This window comes from Kryptolebias marmoratus, linkage group LG22 (assembly GCF_001649575.2).
Source record: "Kryptolebias marmoratus isolate JLee-2015 linkage group LG22, ASM164957v2, whole genome shotgun sequence".
In the NCBI taxonomy this organism is placed as follows: Eukaryota; Metazoa; Chordata; class Actinopteri; order Cyprinodontiformes; family Rivulidae; genus Kryptolebias; species Kryptolebias marmoratus.
In genome coordinates, this window is record NC_051451.1 from 20,107,692 (window position 1) to 20,129,488 (window position 21,797).

A 21,797-nucleotide genomic window follows, 5' to 3' on the forward strand; every position below is an offset into this window, starting at 1 on the left:
TTAGTTAATATGTACCACTGCATTACTAACTAGCAAAGACAAAATATATATTCTTACTATGATACTGATATAATCCTTTAGGCACTCTCTCTGCCGAAAGTGATACAGATACTTAAAAGAGTTGACAACAGTAAAGTAAGTACAGGAAGACATGTTTGAAATTTACAAGAAGGTCTGTCTCCTTGGAATAAAAGCAAAAAAATTAATGGGGAGTGGTTTAAAACTTTTTTTTATTGTATCGTAGGTTTTGCAAACATTTCTAATAAATGAAGTAAAACATGCAGGTCCATCTAACTTAAATGGTTATAAAAGAAATCTGTAAGTTAACCAAAAAGTTTTGCATTTTAGTCCAGTTAAACAGACTTTAGGACCTATTTCAAATATATGTGTTTAAATTATCAGTCTAATTTCAACAGTGTGATTTAATTAAATTCAATATTTTTCATTTAACTCAGCTTGTCTCTCAGGCAAACAAAAAACAAATCATACATTTTAAAAAAGTTTGCTATTTATTAAATTAACAGATCTTTTTTTAAACAAAAAATTAAAAACAATAAAAAAGTATAAAAGCATAGAACATAATAAAACTACATGTAATGCATCCAATTTGTAGTAAGTGGACATGACTTTCATTTACTACCTTTTTGAAAAAAGATTCTAAAAAATTTGCTCAATCTAAACAGTAACAATTTACATATAAAAATATTAAAATTCTAATCTTATAGTATAAAAATTTTACCATAATAAAGATTATTTTTAAATTTACTATACATGAAATACTAAGAGTGCCCAAAATAAAAAAGCAGTGACAAGAACATTTTGAGTATCCAAGTTATTGTTTGTTTCCAGTGAATAATAACTGTGACCAGGATTGGAGGATTGGCTGCAGAAAAACAACAATCAGCTTCTCCTCAGGAAAAAGGCTTTACAATCTTCATGGAGATGTAATTCTGTAAAGACAGAATAACTTTTTCATTACTCATTACTTCAAACCGCAGTATGGTAGTAAATGTAGGACAAGTCAAATGAGTTTAAAGGTCTTACGGGTAGGGAGTAGAACAGGATCCCCAGGAACAAGATAACCAGGAGAAGAAGGATCGCGCCAATGAAAATCCACTTGAATCTGCGCCACACTATGAACTTCATGGTCTTGCAAGGGTTTGTAAACCAGAAAAAAGACGTATCGGGGCGGCTGTCGAACGAACACAAACAGAAGTGATCGCATGAGGAGAATCCGCGTAAAACAATCTACAGTTTCAGTTCAGAGAGCCGTGGTCATACTTGGGTGGGTCCAGTTTTGGATTCATGTTCGGCTCATCTCGACCTTTTCCAGCTGGTCTCTCCTCCATTTCCTTCTCTTCCACGATTTCCAGCGTCATCTCGACCTTTCCCTGTAAAGCAAAAGAAAAGGCTTCAGAATGTAGGTATCCAGCGGAAACAGTAACAATGTGTCGACATGAACCAACATACGCCAAGCACAGGTTTCCCATTTTGCTGGATCGCACACGGCCACCAGCCTCGCACAGACCTCTGGGAGAAGAGGGAGGTTTTGGGGGAGACAGACGATCCCATCATCCCCAGCAGCATCTTCAGGCTGCACTTTTCTGGGGTCTTGGCAGGAGGGATCAGATTGAGCAGGTCAAGCTCAACAGAACCTGTCCAAGAAACATGACCTTACGAATCAACACGTGTCGCTTCACAGGGGCTCGTTGAGCAAGGTGTTACGACCTCTGGTCATATTGGAGTAAGTGATGGTGCTACTTCACCTAGATAATCATCAAGTGAGAATTTGTCGTTGTCCCATATCTGGATGATCAGTTTAGGAGGAAACCTGAATTCGGTTTTGTCCAGATTCCAAAAGTGCTCCTGCGAGAAGACAGCCGGTTCGTGCCCGTCGTTAAATTCAACCACATGTTCACTTAGAATAAAACAATCAGCCGTCACTCAGAGTTTTGTTCCTGATCTGTGATTTCACTCACTTTTCTGGAGATGACACACAGCTGCTCAGCAGGCAGGTAGTCGAACCCAAAGATGAACCTCCAGTTGAAATTCCCGTCTCCGTCCAGAGATCTGTAGTGAACATCAGTTTTCTGCTTGTCCTCTTCCACTCCAGGCATCCAGCTACACATTCAAATTACAAACACACAACTGATTTAAAACCTTGCTTAGGATGAACATAGCCAAGTAAAAAGCACAGAGGAAGGATTAAAGTCGGGGTTGGGACAAGCGATGCACCCTTTGACATAGATGTCGCTCATGCTTTCTCCGGTGATGCTCGTTTCGTCCAGAATGACGTCAGTTGTGTTCCAAATGACGACTCGAAGGAAGTACCTGTTTCAAATAAAAATAGAGTTAAACATATCTAATTGTTAAATGCATTAGAAAGTTAGAAAATAACAAAGCTGTGGGGAGTTTCTTACTTTTTGGCTTGGCGTGGAGTGATAACACACGGAGGCCCAGGCAGGCCGAGCCTTTTGGGGAAAATATCGACCCACATCTGAACTGTCCCCTGCGTTCGTTAAAAGGATAACTCTCAAGTCAGAGGAAGTGATTTTATTTTTGATTTATAAAGTGCTAATTCACATCAAATATCACCTCAGAGGGGTATATTAAAAAAAAATAAACTGTTCAAACCCATTTAGAAACAGATAGATGGTTTTATTTGTTTCTATTTTACCTGGGACAGATTTGGTTGATGTGAGCTGTACAGGGTTCTGGTCTCAACATGCTCTGGTACCAGACCCTGGTTTCTGAGGACATGGAGGGCCAGCCTCTCCCTGGCTGGGCCTAAGTGTGGGTGAATCACAGTGTTTGCTTCTGTGAAGGACGAAGCAACGATAGGAAACAAACCATGAACATTAACCTGGATCAAAATTATTATTTAGATCAAAATCTAATAAAATAATGAAACAGTCAGTGGAAAAATTAAACTTTAATTCAAAAAAAGAAGGTGACTGTACCAAAATCTTGCAGGCTGTAATGTTTTCCTGAGAAAGACAGTGAGCTGCCATCTCCTTCTATGTGTGGAAGAGGAACACCCCTCTCTTTAGCCAAATTTTGGAGGATCTGAGAAGGTGTCAGTTGATCTCTCCACTTATTGATGCCTGAGCTGCAAGAAAACAGAACCAAATGAACTTTGTAGATTACATCTGATCATGATCACAGCATACCAAGTCAGACACAAAGCCACTAAACTACTTTTTAGTGTTGTCTATCTGTTCTGGATTTTAATGTGATAAAAAGTAAGTGCACACTTACACACAGTATGTTTGTGGCAGGCCACAGCAGGACCTGAAGCGAGACAGGAACCTGTTCTCCAAATCGATGACCGTCTCCCCAACCTTTTCATCTCTGCTCAGTAAGTCGTAGTCGTACACAGCAATCTTCAGATCCTTGTCTTGAGGCAGGAAGCAGGACAGCTCAAACATCCTGGACATTATAAGAGGAGAGCAGAATCAAGTCTTCATACTTTCTGTTTCTAGTCATAAACACAGCAGAAATAAGAAATCGCTGTCTCACCTTCCAAACTCTGGATTAAGGGTGTTTGGTTTGTAATTATCCCTGTCATCCAACGTTTTCCTCCCAAGTGTAATCTTGATGTATGGATCACACTGAAATAATCATGCAGACACAATATTTGGAGCTTTAGCTTAAGAGTCATATCAAATCTGGAAAAGAATTTGTAATTTTCATGAAATAAAGTAACAACGCACCATGCCGTTTGTGTCCTTAGGCTGCAAGTCAATGCAGCGCACCACATAAATCCTGACCAGGAACTCCTGCGGTCCTCTCTCAGGAAGCTCTCTGAACTGCCGAGGTGGAGCTGGTACGTCCGGGTCATCGGACAGAGGGTACATCTTGAACGAGCCCTAAATGACATCAAAACCAACAGTTTAGAACCAGGAAAAATAATCTGAACCTCTTTAACTTCTCAGTCTTCGTGAGGAAATAGTTGTCAGAAAATGTGACAAATAAAAAAAAAGAACAGGAACAAGAGCTCTGCTTTGATTAAAATTAGGATTTTGGTAAATATTGCTTGTTAAATGACAGTAAAGTATGTAATAAATACCCATTTATCTCATTATCCAAGTTAAAAGTAAATATTAAAATTGTTTTACACAAAACAAATGAAACAAGAAGAGACAAGCATGTTCAACTGTTTTTGCAGTAATAATAAAAAGTGTATCGTAGTTCATTTCTAAAGTTTGGCTGAAACTAAAATCATTTAAACATAAATAACTAAAAACTTATACTTAGAAAAGTAACATCATCAGTTACCTTAAACTCTCCCACCACTGAGGGGTCTTCCTCCTCATCCTCAGTCTTTCCTCGATAAAGCTTAAAAGTGCTGCAGAAATCTGTCAGTCCTTGAAACTCCTCAACCTCTTCTAATTCATGCTTGTAAACCTAAAAACCCACAGCATCACAGTATTAACAGTGGACAGTCTTTTAAAGTTAACTATCTCGTCAAACTAAAAAAAAAAACTCATTTCAGGCAAGGAAGAAGTCAACAGTTTCCTTGTGGTCTATTTTCACCTGTAATGTGTTGTATCCCTTCATTAGGTAAGGCCCACATTTTTCCTGCTCTCCAACAGAGGCGAAAAACTTACTCCACCAGTCAACCTCGTCTTCCTCCTAACCAAAACAAAGCAGGAGTCACCACAGCCGTTTTGCAGACGCACCTGCCTGAATATTATCCTAAGAAAGATATCTATTATTTTTTAAATTTCTCACCTTTGGTGCTTGAAGCTGCTAAGTGGGAGAGAAACAAAGAACACTTCTCAATTAAAAAAAAAAATGTTGTAGAAATCTTGTTTCAAACCTGCATTTGAACTTATTTACCTCAGTTCTCAGAATGGCTCTCTCATCAATGTCTATGACAACGTCTCCTTGGGTGGCAGCGATCATCGCCACTGCAAAGTTAATGGAAAAAAACCCCATCAAGAATCTGCTCTCTTTGTAGTTGCGAGCGTGTGAGGTGTTGTGCAAGTGGAAATACCTCTGGCTGACATGCAGATGTCACTGTTACGACGGTATGGGTCACAGCGAAACTGGTCCAGGCAGTCGATGGTGCACTGCCCCACCACCGGTTTCCTGCCGAAGGGTCTGTGATCGATGACTTTCAGCACAATGGGAGGAGTGTACATCTCCTCTTTGGGGAGAAGCTAGGAGCACATCAGCAGATGACGAGTCATGTTCCAGTAAGGTGATTTTAAAATATACTTGGGTCTTTTCATGTCAGCTTTAGAGGTTTGGAGTTTTTGATCAGGTTTCAGCAAAGTATTAACTGTCGGTATCTTCCCTGCAGTAGACAGGAGTCAAAAGTTTGGAGATTTAAGGAAGAAATTATCATGAAGGAGTCAAGCACACAGCTCCTCAAAGGTTGAGAGCACATTTCCAACATCTAAAACAGCTCAAACCTCATTAACTGAATGTTTTGTGGCAAACTTTGACCTTGCAGTTCCCTTGACTCCCCCATGATGTTCTGCTCCTGATTCTCCAAACTGAAATCGCTCTGACTGCTGTCTTCTGCAGCAAAGATTCTGGCTGCTCAGAAATACTGTATACAACATTACTCTGAACTTTAACTAGGTATATTGTTTTCTTTCTATTTTGGATAAAAGTACATAAAATATGACAAAGAAGAGCAAAGACAAGATTTATCATTTCAGACTGCACACAACCCTTTCACCCAGGAAAAATAAATAAATCTACAACATTTGAGCAGGTTAAAGGAAAAAGAAAAGTAGGTTAAACAAACACAAAATGACATATATATACATATTGCCCTTACAGTATATGTGTTGAAATTAATTCTTTAGAAAGTTTGAGGGTAGATACCACTTTGAGGAGAAGCACAGATCCAGGAAAGTTGGGGTTCTTTTTGAAGTTCTTGATCACAGCTGTTTGAACGATCTCACCACCACATTCCACGATCAAACTGGGGGAGGACACGGTAGCCAGTTGGAAGGTCTTCATGTTTCTCAGACCCCAAGTCAAAACCTGGGATAGATGAAAGGAAGGGAGGCTTGGATTGAGGTATGGATCCCAAACACAAGACACATTTTTGGTTAGGCTGATCGTGTCTGAAAGTATAAAGTACGAGGAGGAGATTTATAGGTGATGTCAGAGCAGCTGAATAATTGTATTGCGTACCTCGATTGCAGTTAGCTGCACTACTGGCCTGATTCCCTGAGGAACCATGTAGAGCTTCTCCCCCCGTCGAGGAGGCACAAGAGGAAGATCTCCATCACTCACCTGTGGGACAAGGACAGAGTTATGTCCGTGCAGCTTCGGAAAGTCCATCGACTATCTTTAAGTCTTACCTTGTCTTTCAGTAGAAGCTCCGCAGCTAGAAGCACCTCTCCAGCACTGCGACCCTTTTTGGTGACTGGGAACCACAGCAGCTTGGGACTGACAGCCACGCTGGGATTAAGTTTTACCACCGGAGGACAAGTGCAGCGGCCCATGGGCTCATCCTTGCCCTGGTTTGTGAAACACAGTGGCACATAGAAAGTCCTGTTACATCTACTATTAGTTGCTTTTTAAATATTCCTCTGTGCATGGATGTGTGATTTGGCGGGTTCAAAACACAACACACCACTTGATCGCTGTCATAGAGCTCCAGGACTACATCCGGAGGGTTGCAGGTGAGAGTTTGTGGGTCTCCGAAGATTTCAATGTCCTCAAAGATGAGAGTCTGGTCCCATGTGGGGTTCAGAGTGGTTCTTATGATTTCTGTAGTCTTACTGACGTGCAGAAAAGACACGTGGGCGTAGGGATCTGGAGGGGAAAAGGGCATTTTTTTCTTACTTGTTTCTAACAAATTTGTGCAACAGTAGACCAATGGACTTATTTCACTTTATGGTACTTTTCTTTTGCCACCTCACGATATCAGTTTGTTTTTACCTGAGAAACTGTCTTTGTCCATCGCACAGAGGTTCCTCCCTTGATAAACGTACACCCTCAGGTGGTAAATGTAAGACCCTGGAGGAAGAAGACTTTCATCAACGTGAATCCCCCCCAAAAAAGGGTTAAAAAGCATGTTTCATCAAAGTGCTTTATACACAAAACTGTCAAAGACGTGAAAAAAACGTGCACACATACCAACGTTTCTTGGCTTTCTGATAATAGTGTAATATACTATTATGAGCAGCAGGAAGGGGAGGTATTAAGAGTCTTTAATCAGCATCTATGTTCATGACTTTTATGTGACCCAGCTACTCACGGCTAAAGTGGCAGGAAACGGTGGGTGTGTTGGCACCAAATAGTTTGGCTGCGTCCGTTTTACTGGTCTTCTCATCAACATCAACCCCCTGTTAACGAAAACAAAGGATGAGATTATAAAAAGGGCAATTAAGAAACATTTCTATCATAATTTGCAACAAAGAATAAAGAACTGCAATAAACTTCCTCATGAACGTGCCAACAATTTACAGGAATAGAAGCCCCCAAAATAATGAGAGGATGTGACTCAGAAAGCATGAAGTGACTCCTGTTGCCATAACAACAACTTTATTTGTCATATTAGTTTCACTTAAAGCAGTTAAGTGGGACCCACTAATGCTCCTTCGAGTCTGAAGATGGCAGAGGCTCCGATGCAGTCTGATGGGACCATCTTTCTCCTCCAGCGCCGGCGGCGGAACGTGTCGGAGGAGCGCTCCTTTCTGTGAAACTTCCAGCCAATCAGGGAGGAGTATTCCCAGCCTTCGCCTGGCTCTCTTCTCTACATCAGAAAGGAGGTTGAATAAACATCTTTCAAACCTGCGTCGTTTCTCATCTGCATCCTTCTCACCTCGGCAGGAGTTGTGTTTTCAGAAACCTTCCTTCTTTTTCTCTGAAGTCGCTTCCTGCGGTGGTTGTGGTACATTTTCTCTGCAGCCACCCAGGAGTTGGGTTTGTTGTCAGGGGGTACTGTCACTCCGTATTCCCAACCTGGTATTAAAAGACACACATACACACGATCAGACTTAATATATCAAGCACAGAAATGGAAAGAAGACCTTTAAGGCACATACCTCTCTCATCCACAGCTCTGTCGCTGTCAAAGCTCCAGTCATCCTCCCAGGTCCAACCAGGTGGACATTCAAAATCTCTTGGGCTCTGAGACTTTTCTCCATTCTACACAACACAAACAATCTGACATTGATCTGTGACGTCTGAAATATAAACGACTCCTGGTAGTTTTCTCTTTTTAAGTACAAAACTTTGTTGAAAACCATGCAGTTAATAGGAATATTTGCTAAACTCATGAAGCATTCATCTTCTAGTTCCTTTCTGGTTTCCATCAACAATCTCTGGAAGAAACATTTGCTTCTTTATTCAACACACACACATGCCCTATACGAGCTGAAGTCCAGAGATGGACCCTTGATGCCTGCAAATAAAAATGAAATAGCTTAAAAACAGCATTTAGTTATTAAATCTTGAGACAAATCCAAATAAGCATCCTAAATCTAAAGCTCTAGGGGGGAAAAGCAGTGCTTAAGTTTTTAGGGTCAGTGTTTGTGCGGATAGAACCAGACTAAGAATAAATGCTTCAAAATTAGAGACAATGATGCTAATTGTTGCATATTTTAACAATGAAATGTCAAAAGTGTCAGTTTAAAAAGCGTTACAAACTTGTCTAATTTTGAAAATTACAGCAACAATGTTTCATGACTGTTGTTTAGATTAAGTACACATTGTACCGTCATAACAATCGGCAGCATTCCTAATGACCTCACAGCTGGTCATCTCTAAAAAAAAAGTCTTATTTCCAGAGGTCCACTCACACAAAACAACCCAGAAGATGCTGATAACATTGAAAACAAGAGCACATAAATTTGCTTTGTCCCGTTATCATCAGCTACATATTTCAGATAGCAGTCCCTGTAGAGGTGAAATGTGTAGGCGTCTGAGGGAAACTTGTAACCCGTACCACGTCCGTGTATGGTTCTGCAGCAGGCTTCCACTCTCCAGCGGGGAAACGGGTTTCATTCTGAAAGACCTCGTCGATGAACTCCGTGTGCCCTGCGTCTGCTTCTGTCAACAGGCTGCAGAAAACACCAGGTTAACGAGAGGCTCCATGACTCAGACACGAGCTATGAAGAACCACAATGAACCGATCAGAGCAGCTCAGACGGACCTGTTTCAGAGACTATTTACATCAGCCTGTGGGAGAATGTAAGCACGTCAGAGGGACAGGGGGAGGAAAGGAGATCTCATTAAACCAAAACATTCACTGATGCTCAAATTCCAAATCCTATTTATATCCCAGATATAATATACTGTTTAAAGCTGCGACTGGTACCATTAGCCGTCCACAGCATCCAAACAATTCAGAAAATGAAAAAACAGGTTTCGTAATTTGAACCACATGAATGGATCGGTAGATAAATGCTAAGGAGGATGAAAGAAACAAAGATGAGGAGGCTGCATATGCAGTAAAAATAATCATGAAGTCCTGAAAGTCCTGGGAGATACAGGAATTTGTGTATGAGCAAAAGTCATGAGTCATCCCACTGTTGCTTCTGTTTTACTTCCAAGGAGCCAAAATTTAAAAGTGGTCTTAAAAAGAGAGGTCTTTTTTCTTTGGATCTTGGCAGCTGTTTTTTTAAATCCATTTTCAGTCCAGTACTTCACCATTTTTACATGAATGTTTCTGTTTCCTGAGACAATTAAGTCTCACCTACAACATATTAAAACTTTAAAAAGAAACAAAAACTCAAGAGATGAACTATTTAAATTCAACTTAGCAAAGAACCTATTTTAAATTGGATCTTTAGACACTTTGTTACTAGCAGCCTGTGACGAAGACAGTTTGTTCACATTTTTTAAATCAAAACTATAAAAAAATACTAAATATAACAGTTAAAAAAAATTAAATATTTTTTGCACCAACAAGGGATTCCCAAAGACCTACAAGCTGGAAACATGACCAGCTGAATTTTTATCCCACTTTTTAAAGACATGGGTTTCAGATACTGTTTATCTGTCGTCAACAGCTTTTGGGGGGTCTGACACTTTTTTTTTTTTTCCACTAAGCTCATTTTTTTTAACATACTGGACAAAATGTTGTCAAGAACTAAACAGAAAATGAGTAAAAAAGCAGCAAAAGTCCAAAGAAAGACTTCAGCCTGAAAAATAAATTAAAGTTCCCTTTCTAAAAGGTTATGAGAAAACCTGGCTCCTGGAACATGATGGAGCAGCTCCTGATAATTCGCCAAATCTAAACTGAATTCTTGTGGAGGAAATGGTGGAAACAGGAAAACAATATTAGTCAATTCCACTTGTTATAAATTCACTTTTAACTATGTGATATTTTGCAATTGTGACTATAATAAAATCTTTTTGGTGGGATGTTTTGTCCCCCTCCCTATTCAATCTAATTTACTGATTCAAAGGGCACTCAGCTTGTTGGATGTTTACCCTCCTTATATGCTGGAGTATTAAACAAAATTCCAGAAAATGCTCCAATGCAGGCTGGAAACAGGATGTTTGCGCTTGTGGATAATCTCAAAGGACCGTGTGAGAGAGTGTGTGCTCGTGCTTGATAAAGTTCATTTCTTAAGCTCACCATCGCTCGGGGTCAACAAACCAGTCTCCCTCCCATTCCCATCCGCGTGGAGGCAGAAAGCTCTCCTGTTTGAGTTTCACCTTTCCGGTCACGTCTGAGAACTTGTGACGGCCGACCAGACCATTGGTTCCCCACTTCCCAAATATCTGAGCCTGGTTCTCGTACTGCAGACGGAAATCAGGCATATTTTGCAGGAGCTACTCACACAACGGGCTGCAGAGTCAAAGATGTGAATGAGTTTGAAAAGGAAAAAAAACAAGGATATAAGTTGTACCATTTCAGCATACACGCTGAAGTTTCCCTCTGAGAAGGCGTTAAACTTCTTCTCGTGAGCAGAGAGGCTGAGCCACATGCTGATCCGGAGCTGAACGGGAATCTTCACGCCTTTGTTGTGGTCCATGGGGTACTGGGAAAGAAGAGTAAAGCTTACAAAACAAATATATGATAAAACGTATCTGAAAAGGTGTAACTAAAATTTATGGTCAATTTCTTGTGGTATATTGAGTGTTCTTGCACCTGCATGAAGATGGTCTGAGTCTTCCCGCAGTGTTTGCCACAGGCCTGCTCATTAAAGTTAGAGTACAGGATCTGGTGGGCTGGGACCCGGGCGTATGCCACCCGCTTCTCCCCTTTCAACATCCAGATGATCACATCTGGCATGCTGTTCTGAGGCTGAAGAAGATGCAACGCTTTAAATAAAGTTTCAATCACATCCGTCTGAGCGACATGATCCTGTATTTATCCTGGACCGACCTCCTCAGCTAGCTGCTTGATTCTGTCCAGCCACTCCTCAATGTCCCCAACTGTGGACTTGACATCTGTGGCCTCTTCTCTCACACAGCTGGCCGTCTGTCTGATGCTGCCGACAGCAGCGTCACGCAGATTCTTTATTTGGAGGTCAAGCGACGTAATGTTGTGCTGACAGTCCAGGACCGGAAGCTGTAAACTAGCAAAAATACGACAACAACGATTGAATAAATCTTCAAACGCAGGCCGACGAGAAGCGCCAGAGCCTCGTGGAAGTAACAGGTTCAGTCCAGGATCTGACCAGCTGTGACTCACCTGTCCAAGTCTTCAATCAGGTGGTTGATGAGTTTGAGCCAGATCTCTCTCAGACGCGCCTCAGGCACTTTGGCCAACATGGCTGTTTTCAGAGACGTGAGGTGGGACTCCTGAAACGAGTCGTTAAAAATTAGATTAACGAACCCAGCCTGTGTAGACGTAACATCTTTGGACAAACACCGACTTATCTTCTCACCAGTCGGTCGGCAATGACGAGGAGAAGATTGACAGAGTCCAGGCGGTGGCTGATGTCCTCCCAGTATGAAGTAAGAATCACCACAGGCTTAGTGTCAGCCCAGGGCAGGTAATAATAGTGATTACCTGTGGAGTCACCCAGATGCTTTAACCATACAGTGTGTTGTGTGATTTGGAGTTGTGCTTATGTATTTAAACAAACTTAGACAGCAGATATTCTTAGTTTGTACCATCAAACATGGCAAAGCTGTACTGGGTTGTGGATGCCAGGGGTTTGCAGGTGGTGTCCAGCTTGTTACCATAATTCCCAATGCTGACCTCAAACTGGATGGGCTCTCCCAGCTCTTGGAGCATGCAGGCGCTGTGGAAAACCGCGCACAGAGAGTACTTCCTCCTCCGCTGGTATTTCTGAAGGCAATTAGAAAAGATGTGTGTTAGAATAATGTTGTTTATTCTGTCTTTCTTCATTTGTGATACTTCTTCTCAAAGAAACTGATGTATTATTTGTTAAAATAAAATAAAAAAACTGTACAGAAAAAGTAAATTGTATGACTTTTAGGTGACTAGAGTGTGACAACTAAGAGCTGAAAGACAGCTAAAGCTTACTGAAGGTGAAGCTGAGTCAATGTAAAGCTAAAAGAAGCAAAAACACCAGCTACAAGCCAAAGGTAGCAAAGGCTAGCTAAAAACTGAAAGGAGCAAAAACTACAAGCAGCAAAATGCTATTTAGAAGCTAACAGTGATAAAAGGCTAACTAAAATTGGCAAAATGCCAGCTAGAAGGTAAAAGTAACAAAAGAGTAGCTAAAAGGTTAATGTAGGAAAATGCTAGTTAAAAGTAGCTAAACACTGGCTAAAAGGTAAAAGGAGAAAAATGCTCATCAAAAGCTAAAAGTAGCAAAAAGCTAGCTAAAATCTAGCAAAGTGTTATCTAATCCTAAATGTAGCAAAAGGCTAGTTAAAAGCTAATAGTAAAAGGACAGTAGCTAAAACTACAAAAATTGCATAAGAAGATAAAAATAGGACCTGTTTCCTTAAGCAGATTTCAAAGAGAACAGTGTTTTAAAGAAAGATATTTGTAAATAAAGTTCAATATTTTGAAAAGTACAAAAGTAACAAAAACCAAAAGTCACAGCAGGAATCTCCTGAATTAGCTGAACGTTTTGATATAAGAATGACTAAAATAGTACAAAGTATGCAGTGGTAGTAAAACCAGAAGAACAATGTAGTGAATGTTGAATCAGCACTCTCACAGTTACGTCATGACAGGCTTACAGTACAAAGCTTTCACCTGCGCTACAAGGATGTCATCATTTGGGATGTCATCCACATTCTTCTCAACCTTTCCATCCAGCTGAGTGGAGAGCGCAACGAGGACCCTCCCTCTGTATGCAACTCCTTCTCCCTGCGACAGAGCAAAACCTAAGAGCCTCATTTGTACACACCCAGGGCATCAAATATGAGCAGATCCAAAATGCTGCGGCGTCTTTAAGAAACTCATGTAGACTCACGTTTCCAAAGTTGAGTTCCTCATACGGGTCCGGCAGGCCCGTGAACTCCCGCGGGCTTCCATACAGGTTGACGTAACAAGGCCCAAAAGCTGGGAGAAACCCTCCTTCTGGTCCTGCAGGGCTCACTGCAACACACAACCTGTTTAAACACAGCTCAACCACTTTACGACAGGTTACTAACTTTATTTTAAATTCTTTCTAATGCCCGGGTGAATAGTTGTACTCCTGTGATGTGACTAAAACATCCTGCCATTAGACTGCAATACGCCATGATGAGCCGAATTACGATACTGAAGAAAAAGTTATCTCATCGAACAGAAGAAACACAAAAGATGCTCATTTCGTACATACTTTCAGAGACTTTGTTGCAGGTTTCAGTCTGCGTGTCTGTTTCAGATAAACAAAACAACAACACAAATCAGAAAACATGTTCAAATTTCAGGTTTAAACCAGTTTTAGAAGAATAAATGCCAAATGACACGATTACCTTCCATTTCCCCACCATAGTAAGACATTTTGCTTAGATTCAGAAACTCTGTTCCTATAGCATCATCCTTACTCAGACGATCCCTTTCAAAAGCGAACACATACGTTAAATATTGATTGTTTTAGTGTTGTCTTTGTAATCTATGGATGGGTGTTAACTCTTACCAGTCATACATGGTCAGCTTGATGCGTTCACACATGGATGGGAACTACAAAGGCAGAGGGTTTTTTTATGGTGAAGTGTTTTTTTTAAATCAAAGACTAGATGATGCATTTTTACCCGGCGTCTTCCTTACTTTGAACTGAAGACTGATGACTTGGTTCCATTCGGGGTTTGCATTTTTCTCGATTATTTTGGTGCACAGCTGAAAACAATAACATCAAGACTGCAAATGAACTGAACATTTCTAAACTTTTCTTTTCTTTTTTTTTTTTTTAAGTCTAATACCTTCTTTCCTGCGAAGCTGACTTCCAGATACGGATCAACCAAGTTTTTCTTGTCCGCCTCCCCTCCGAAGGTGTGCTTCATACTCTGAAGGAAAGCAGTGTCCACTGCAACACAAAACCCTTTCTGAGTAGAAGATTCCCGAATGGATTTGGCTGCAAATAACCGCTAAAGGGTTAAATGAAAGTATAGATTTTTGTGTCGTTTACTTTGTGGCATATCTTCAGCCCGGTAGACTTTGAGGTTCAGAGTAGCCCATCGCATCGTGACGCCCGCCGGCACCAGAAGGTTACTCTCTATGTCATCCTGCTCCTCGTTCAGCTCCCTCCTCTCGGTCTGAAGCGACGACAAAGAGGAAAAGGCTTCACTTGGCCGTTTTAACGGCGCTGTCAGATTTGGGAGGACAGTGAGAAAGGAAGCATCTGTACCGGTGGATCGTCCCCAGTGCCCACGATAATTATGCTGACTTTCAGGTAGCCTCTCGTCCATGAGCAGGAGTCTTCCGGATCACTCAGCAGGAGCCATTTTCTCGTTATGGCATGGCCTGAAAGGGATGTGAGATTTCTGTTTAAAATAATATTTAAGTGGGGACTGTATAAAAAGAGCTAAAGTTTTCACAAGATGCCTTCTCCACGGTAAAACTGACCAGGTTCATCATAGATGTAGCCAACATCCAACTGGGAATGAAAAGAATAAAATAATCACCTTCATGCAAGATGTCACTCAGAGATTGTTGTGAATGACTCGCAGCTGCTACCACATCAAATTTTATCTTAATACCTCGAAAACTAACAAAATTATAGCCATTTTGATATGGGTTGACTCCAAAGGTTGATAAGTCGTAGATGTGCAGCCAGTTATCGCTTTCTGAAAGTTTCATTAAAATCTGTCTGGTGGTTTTGGGATGTTTCATTCCAGATGAACAAACTCAGGTTTTTATTGAACAAAAAAAGTGCTTCGGTAAAAGTACCTTAAACTCCCCCATCAGACTGTCTGCTCTGAGAGAGAAGGCATCATAAACCTGGGGGTTAAAAAAAAAGAAAAAAAAACACAATTTAAATAGGAATAAAGCATTAAATTATAAATGTTTTATCCTGCAGTGGCTACATACTCGAAGACTGATGCTCTCGTCAAAAAGCTCTGAAGGCAGCATGTTGACGTTGTAGAAGAACATCTGAAGATACAAATCATTTTTTTTAATCAACACATTAAGAGGTCAGAAGTACATTGAAACTATTCTGTCTTTGGGAAAAGTCCAGAAAAAGAAAGAAGTGTTTATAAAAGGGATTAGGCAGCCTCCAGCAGGGCGACAGAAGCTCCAGGCATTTACAAAGTGAATCGTGTTTTTATAAAAGACAACTATTTATGTATTAACTGTATTCACCTCATCAAAGAAGGGGTTGTGTCCTCTTCTAATTCTAGTCCTGTGGGTCTGTCCACATGTGCTCACTTTCACCACGGGCTTGATGTTGTTGCCGGAAAGCTGACGACACTCGATAACCCGAACGCGGATCTGAGACAGAACGAGCAACAAGAAAAAAACTGAAGAGAATCTGAGACCACACGCCTGGATCTGTGTGAAACAGGGCTGCTGGGGGTGGGGGGGACCAGTGCCACTGGGTTTGGTGTGGGCATCAGCACACAAGTAGATGTTTTGGCACTAAAATATGCTCCAGTATCAATAAATCTGGCCTAATGCGAGATCAAAAGGACTGTTTCTGTAATTCTCCAGCATGTCAGTAAAACCGGCTGATTTGCAGTCTGTTCCCTGACGCAGCCTCGAGTCTGTGTATTTGAGCCGATGACAGCCCTGATTGTAAACAATTCAAATTCCCCACTAAATTGGTTTTTGCGGTTGCACAGGAAGAGCAATCAGAACTCAGACAAAACCTGGAAGTCCTGGGGCTTGTTGGGCAGGGATTTGTGCCTCTTTCTGCTGAAACGCTGGGACCTGTTGGTCGGTTTTCCAGGCTGGTTTGGTGACAAAGGAACTGCTGGATGTCCAGTCTGTCCTGCTCCGTCCACTTCTTCCTCTCCCTCATAGGCCTCCTCATTGCTTTCTGTGGTAACAACCACAATAATGACAAACGCGCTTGTGATAAACATTCAGAATATGCTTTGTGTTGTTTTCTGAGGTTTATCTGTGCCCAGTGTGAACATACGATTCAAACACTGAACGACTTCAAGTAGCCACAACTATTCAGTTTGATTTTTGTTGTTGTTAAAAGTCTTCTTACCAGGCTCTGTATATGGTGTCTCTGCATTAGCTTGATCATTTGGGTTTGGACTGGTGCTGACAGGAGAGTCGTACACAATGACCAAATTAATGGTCGCCTATAAAGAAAACACAAGAATAGATTGGACTCTCAGGACTGAGCAACTGCTTTAAATCAGCTGTAATTTCTTTATTCTTTGCTTCAAAGGAACCAGAGTTTCTTGCGATCTGTAAAGTGAACTTGGTTGGTAGTTCTTCACTCATTTTCTTTGGAACCTGGCTGCTTTATCACACATTTTCTGTACCTGACTATGATGGCACATAATCTTCTTCTTTTGGTTGTTCCCTTTAAGGATCTCCACAGCCTCGCCTCTCTAACTTTGTCCCCAAACTACCCCAGATACTCCATAATCCATCTTCAATCCCTCGACTCTGTACAGCTTCACTGTAACGCCTCTCCTCCTCTCATTCACACACATATTCTGTCCTGCTTCTGCTGACTTCCAGAGCATACCTCCACCTCTCCAGGCTCTCTTCCACCTGCTCCCTCCTCTCAGTACAGATCACAATGTTAACTGTGAATATGATAGTCCATTAATAATGTACCAGTTCATCACTGGAAGATAGAAGAGAATTATCCAGCTTAAAAAATGGGGATAGTGGAGGACTAAAGAACCTCATTGTTTAGTTAAAATCCTTTTTTGTTTCTGTCAAGCTGTTATTTTTAGTATTTTTCATAGATTCAATCAGAGAAACAATAATAAAATTGCGTTTCTGTGGCAGGCTAAAGTGTTTTGTGATGAGGTGGATGGTGTCTGAAGGCCGAACAAGTCATAAAATCCAAGGCACTTTACAAGACCAAGCAAAGGAAAATGCTGTGAAAAAGTGTAAGAAACTGCTAAAACCAAACAAGAAGTGGCACAGGAGCGAGGCTCTGAGGAAGAATTTATACACTGATTTAAGTGATTACATTAAACTACAGTGACAGTGACTGGAAACTGAAACCAGATGTCTGACAGAAACAGGAAGCAAACTAAACCAAGTGTATAAAAACTTCCAGTTAAAGTACAAAATAGATTCAAATGACGAAAAGTCAAGAGTACAAAACATAAATAATAAAAGCAAAATAACCTTAACCAGAGACAAACCGTAAACCAGGACTGGACTTTGACCAAAGCAAATCAAGCAAAATGACTAATATTAAATCCTGGACAGAAAACCAGGTTTTCATTCAAGTTTAGGAGTTATTTTTAAGCCTGAATGATTCATGTGACTGAATTTACAAAGCCTTACTGTGAAAATGATCAAGCACTGAGTGACAAAACAGCCAAAGTTCAACAAAAAAAAAAAAAACTTTGACAGACTTTTAGACAGCCTGAAGGTTTTTTATGGCTCAAGAACACTTTGACAAAGAAAGTCTGGTTCCTTTAAAAAATAAAAAATAAAACACAGAAAAGAGCTATTACTTAACATTAAAAAAGTGACACATTCAACTTTTCTTGCAGGTTTTTATGTGAAATAAAGAATAACAAAGTTCAGAATAACTCAAGATGCTTGCACATTCTATATCTAACAACAAAGGACTTTTCTTGTAGCTATAATCTCATGTTATAGACCGAAGGTTGCATAGGATCACGTTATGAACTAAGTGTGTTTACCCCGATAGGCTGTTGCTTCTCATTGGCCAAAGGTACGTTCTTGAATGGGAGAGACTTTACTTGACCGCTGACCAGGTCTTTCAGAGAGATTTGTGCAGAGCCAATTAACCTGAAAACCAATCATAAAAAAGCAAAAAAAATCACAAGTCATGCATTAGTAAAACGGAACTGTCCGGATGTGTGCATCAGTGGGAGAACCATTAGCAACGATGACATGCGACCACAATCACTGGAGAACAGTTACAACATTAGGGAACTGAATTTCAATGTTTTTGACTTCTTTTGTTCGTTACTAAGGATGATCAACAGTCTCCACTTCCCAATTTAGCTGTGACGTAAATCACCACCACCTACACTGACACTTTGTCAGAATTATGGCAATCGTGATTAATAATCACAACGCATTGCCACATTTTGGGTATTTTCTAAAGTTAACTAATTTGCCCACGGTGACCAAAGTCATAGTTGGCGCTGGAAGCCGTGTATGCTCTTCAAGTTTTGCCCTAATTTTTCTAAACCCTCCCCTGACTTGTTGTTTGTGGAAATGTCATTAGAGGCTGAGCTGCAGTTTGTGCAGCTGTGCCAGTGGCAGGCCAGCACAAGCTCTCTGCACCGATCCTGGAAAACCATTCAAGAGCCTGCATGACCCTGACACTCCTCCAGCCTCCCCATCCCCAGGATAATTTATGAACACTCAGTGACTGGAGTGACTCAGAGGAAATGTTATTACTTGATCTGTCCTCCACTGAACTTCAGGGAGACCAAAGGATTCAGGAATGTCCTCAACAGACATGCAGAACAATTACTTAACCATATGAACAACAGCAAAAAAAGCAATAATAAGGCAAACATAGTGGTTTGGATCTGAAGGAGAGAAAGTTTATTTCCATTTAAGGCAACATTCCTGTAAAAGTCAACGCACCTCTTCTTCTCCTGCAGCAAGTCTTAACACAGCTGCAGTGAAGGTTTTTAGTAAACAGCTGAGTAAAGTTTCAACACGTTAGACGAGAATAAATCATCGTTTTCCACAACACTCTGATCACTTTGGTCGTTCTCACAAATTATAATCACATTTCTTTTGTCTTGTAAGGTAAACATTTCAGGTAGGATAAGGTCTTTTCCTCATTTAACCCTTGGTTCCCTCTCTCCCAGAAAGGTTCTTTCCCACAAATACTTCTGAATGACCAGTGATGTGTCACAGGTGGACAAAAGCAGAGAGTCATAAACATAGTCACACACTCCTGTGGTTAAGAAAAATATCTGCTGGCATCACTTTTTTTAAGAAACACTGCTAAATACCACAGTTAAAATGTGATAATATGACATGTGCAGTTGTCAGATGTTTTTTTGCACATACTTGTGTTTTCCAATGGTTTCATAGTCCTTTACGATCACACTGATGAATGACGAGGCGTCTAAAAAGGCACCTTTAAGATCAAACTCGAGGATCTGTAGAAGAAAGAGCAGTTTAGAAACTGTTGCCGAGATCATTTAATTTAAAAACATCATCACTGTAAATCTTCACTTACTTCATTCCAAACTGGATTCAGTTCATTGTTAATGGCTTTGGTTTTCTTCTTTTCACCTGGAAGCGTAATAAGATAAAATCACCTGAATTTGAAAATTCTTACTGGCCTGTTTTTTGTGATGTTTTACATAAATGTATCTATAAATCAACTTCTGTTGCAAACCTTGTGTATTACAGAAGCATATTGCTGTCACAGAAGAAAATTAATTTTTGAACATTATTAAGTTATAACATATGCACCTTACATACACACCTTACATAGACACATAAACATATTTTTGGCACTAATGGAACCCCATGTGTGATTGCTGGATCCAGAAATAAAGCAATGACTGGAGGAGCGGTCAGCACTCCATCCATATGTGACATTTTCAGTTCCATTCGGGCCGATGTCCTCATCCTTCTTTAAACTTCTGTTAGGAAATATCCAGCGATGGGTTTAGGATCATTGCTTGTTGAGAAAGCATGAAGCCATATCATTTGTCTGGAAAAGCCATCTATTGCTCCATTAATACATAAACCAAACTGGTTCAGTTTATCACAGGAGTCAACAGGCCACATGAAATCAGCCTTCGTCCCACACCACTGGGGTCAAGGAATTTTAACAGATGTCTCACTGGACTCTGAGTCACAACATTTAAGGTGGTGAAACTTAGATCCATGAAGCCTCCCTTAACTCTCCAGCTGGTCAGTGAGGAAGGTTGCTACATCTAAAGGACAAGGAAAGGATTTTTCCTTCTGTACAGTTCCAGTCAGGTTAGGATCCTTCATACTAAGAATAATTTCATCCACAGTATCTCTCCATGTCTTAAACCAAGCATGAAGTAAAACTTCATTAGCTCCTGGAAATTACTTCATAACTATGTACTATCATGCAGGCTAAACACCACCGCAACCATCTGGATGAAATATTCACGTTTGTACAGAAAATTATCACGTTTGTACAGTATATTATCACGTTTGTACAGTATATTATCACGTTTCTACAGTATAAATATCACGTTTGTACAATACATTATCACGTTTCTACAATACAGTATCACGTTTCTACAATATATTATTACGTCTGTATAGTATAAATATCACGTTTGCACAATGCAAATATTCACGTTTGTACAGTATAAATATCAAGTTGTAACGTGATAGTGTTCAAAATTTAATTTTCTGTCGTGTCAGCATCACGTCTCCGTATTCCTCAAAACAAACATAAAGCCTAACCTTTGTTATGCACTGAGCTGGTTGCAGTTCTGTGCCAAAACTCTGAACACTGCCCTTATAAGGACGTGGTTCTTATTTTATGAATCACTGCCAAAATGTTCAACTTTAGCCCCTCAAAAACGGCATAAACTACAAGTATATTTCACGAGGAGCAATATTCAGTTATAGCTTCATAGAGAAATAGTAAGAATGATCATAATAACACACTTGATTTGTTTGACAATAAAATACACTTTACGAATAAAAGCAGCATTTACAAAAGATGTCTCACCTCTGAAAACAACAGTAGTGATTGGATCTGGGTTTCCTATTTTCTTTTTGGGGATCCCGCTGGCGGATTCCACAACGACCCGCAGCATGATGAGAAAATGAGACTTTCATTGGGAGGACAGAGTTTTTATTCCACCGGGAGGGTCGTTCTTCTGCTGGTGTCTGTGAACCAGCGCCCCCGTGTGGTGGTACTTTGTAAGTGCCGTTTCTTCTCTCCTTCCTACCTAAAAACCTTATTTTCAGTTTCATAGGCCAATTTTTCACAGTCCTTAGATACATTATCTCTCATTAACCTTATTGCCTGTAGCATAGGCTAAATATTAATCAGTATTACTGATTCTGATATATTAAATAGCTAAAATTATCAGTTTAGACATGTTTTTTTTTATTGTTTCATATCCCTCCACCCTTTTCCTACCTGCTTGTTCCTGTTCCTGTTCAGGGTCAGGGTGTGTCTCCAGTGATCAATAGGTGAGAGGTTTGAGTTCATCTCGGCTCATCGGTCCATCACAACCCGAGCACGCTCACAACTAGACAACTAGGCTCAGTTTACAATCTCAAGCCTTTAGGTTAATCTGATAAGCATGTTTTTGTGACTGTGGGAGGAAAACGTAAATAAAGAACAAACTCCACACAGAAAGCTGACTTTTAA

At 40.4% G+C, this 21,797-nt stretch overlaps 1 protein-coding gene across 1 annotated transcript; it reads right to left on the reverse strand.

Annotated features, from left to right (window-relative positions):
• Window positions 1-212: 212 nt before the first annotated feature.
• On the reverse strand, window positions 213-21,275 carry LOC108244472 (myoferlin-like). Its single transcript, XM_017430713.3, has 54 exons — window positions 21,147-21,275; window positions 19,659-19,714; window positions 19,487-19,578; window positions 18,130-18,238; window positions 16,494-16,590; window positions 16,147-16,316; window positions 15,641-15,769; window positions 15,368-15,430; window positions 15,227-15,277; window positions 14,903-14,933; window positions 14,685-14,800; window positions 14,466-14,592; window positions 14,260-14,363; window positions 14,108-14,176; window positions 13,977-14,020; window positions 13,813-13,895; window positions 13,677-13,712; window positions 13,326-13,450; window positions 13,106-13,219; window positions 12,046-12,223; window positions 11,817-11,941; window positions 11,621-11,730; window positions 11,312-11,504; window positions 11,075-11,230; window positions 10,833-10,964; window positions 10,559-10,722; window positions 8,921-9,035; window positions 8,019-8,121; window positions 7,796-7,935; window positions 7,562-7,726; window positions 7,229-7,316; window positions 6,910-6,987; window positions 6,602-6,783; window positions 6,327-6,485; window positions 6,157-6,258; window positions 5,842-6,003; window positions 5,000-5,165; window positions 4,843-4,913; window positions 4,735-4,752; window positions 4,537-4,635; window positions 4,279-4,407; window positions 3,714-3,869; window positions 3,520-3,611; window positions 3,259-3,429; window positions 2,961-3,109; window positions 2,678-2,817; window positions 2,421-2,509; window positions 2,236-2,331; window positions 1,980-2,121; window positions 1,767-1,866; window positions 1,471-1,655; window positions 1,282-1,391; window positions 1,045-1,192; window positions 213-950 (listed from the first exon to the last, which is right to left on the reverse strand). The coding sequence occupies exons 1-54, from the start codon at window positions 21,232-21,234 to the stop codon at window positions 912-914; spliced, it is 6,156 nt and encodes a 2,051-aa protein (XP_017286202.1). The 5' UTR covers window positions 21,235-21,275; the 3' UTR covers window positions 213-911.
• Between the last annotated feature and the right edge of the window lie 522 nt (window positions 21,276-21,797).

What these genes read in the sequence shown, in the direction of transcription:
- LOC108244472 (XM_017430713.3), bottom strand. Translation starts at nt 21,234, where the DNA reads ATGCTGCGGGTCGTTGTGGAATCCGCCAGCGGGATCCCCAAAAAGAAA. An exon ending in CTCAGACCATCTTCATGCAG is followed by an intron (nt 10,965 to 11,074) that starts GTGCAAGAACAC and finishes CTTCTTTCCCAG; the next exon opens with TACCCCATGGACCACAACAA. An exon ending in AGGGATACAACACATTACAG is followed by an intron (nt 4,408 to 4,536) that starts GTGAAAATAGAC and finishes GTGGGTTTTTAG; the next exon opens with GTTTACAAGCATGAATTAGA.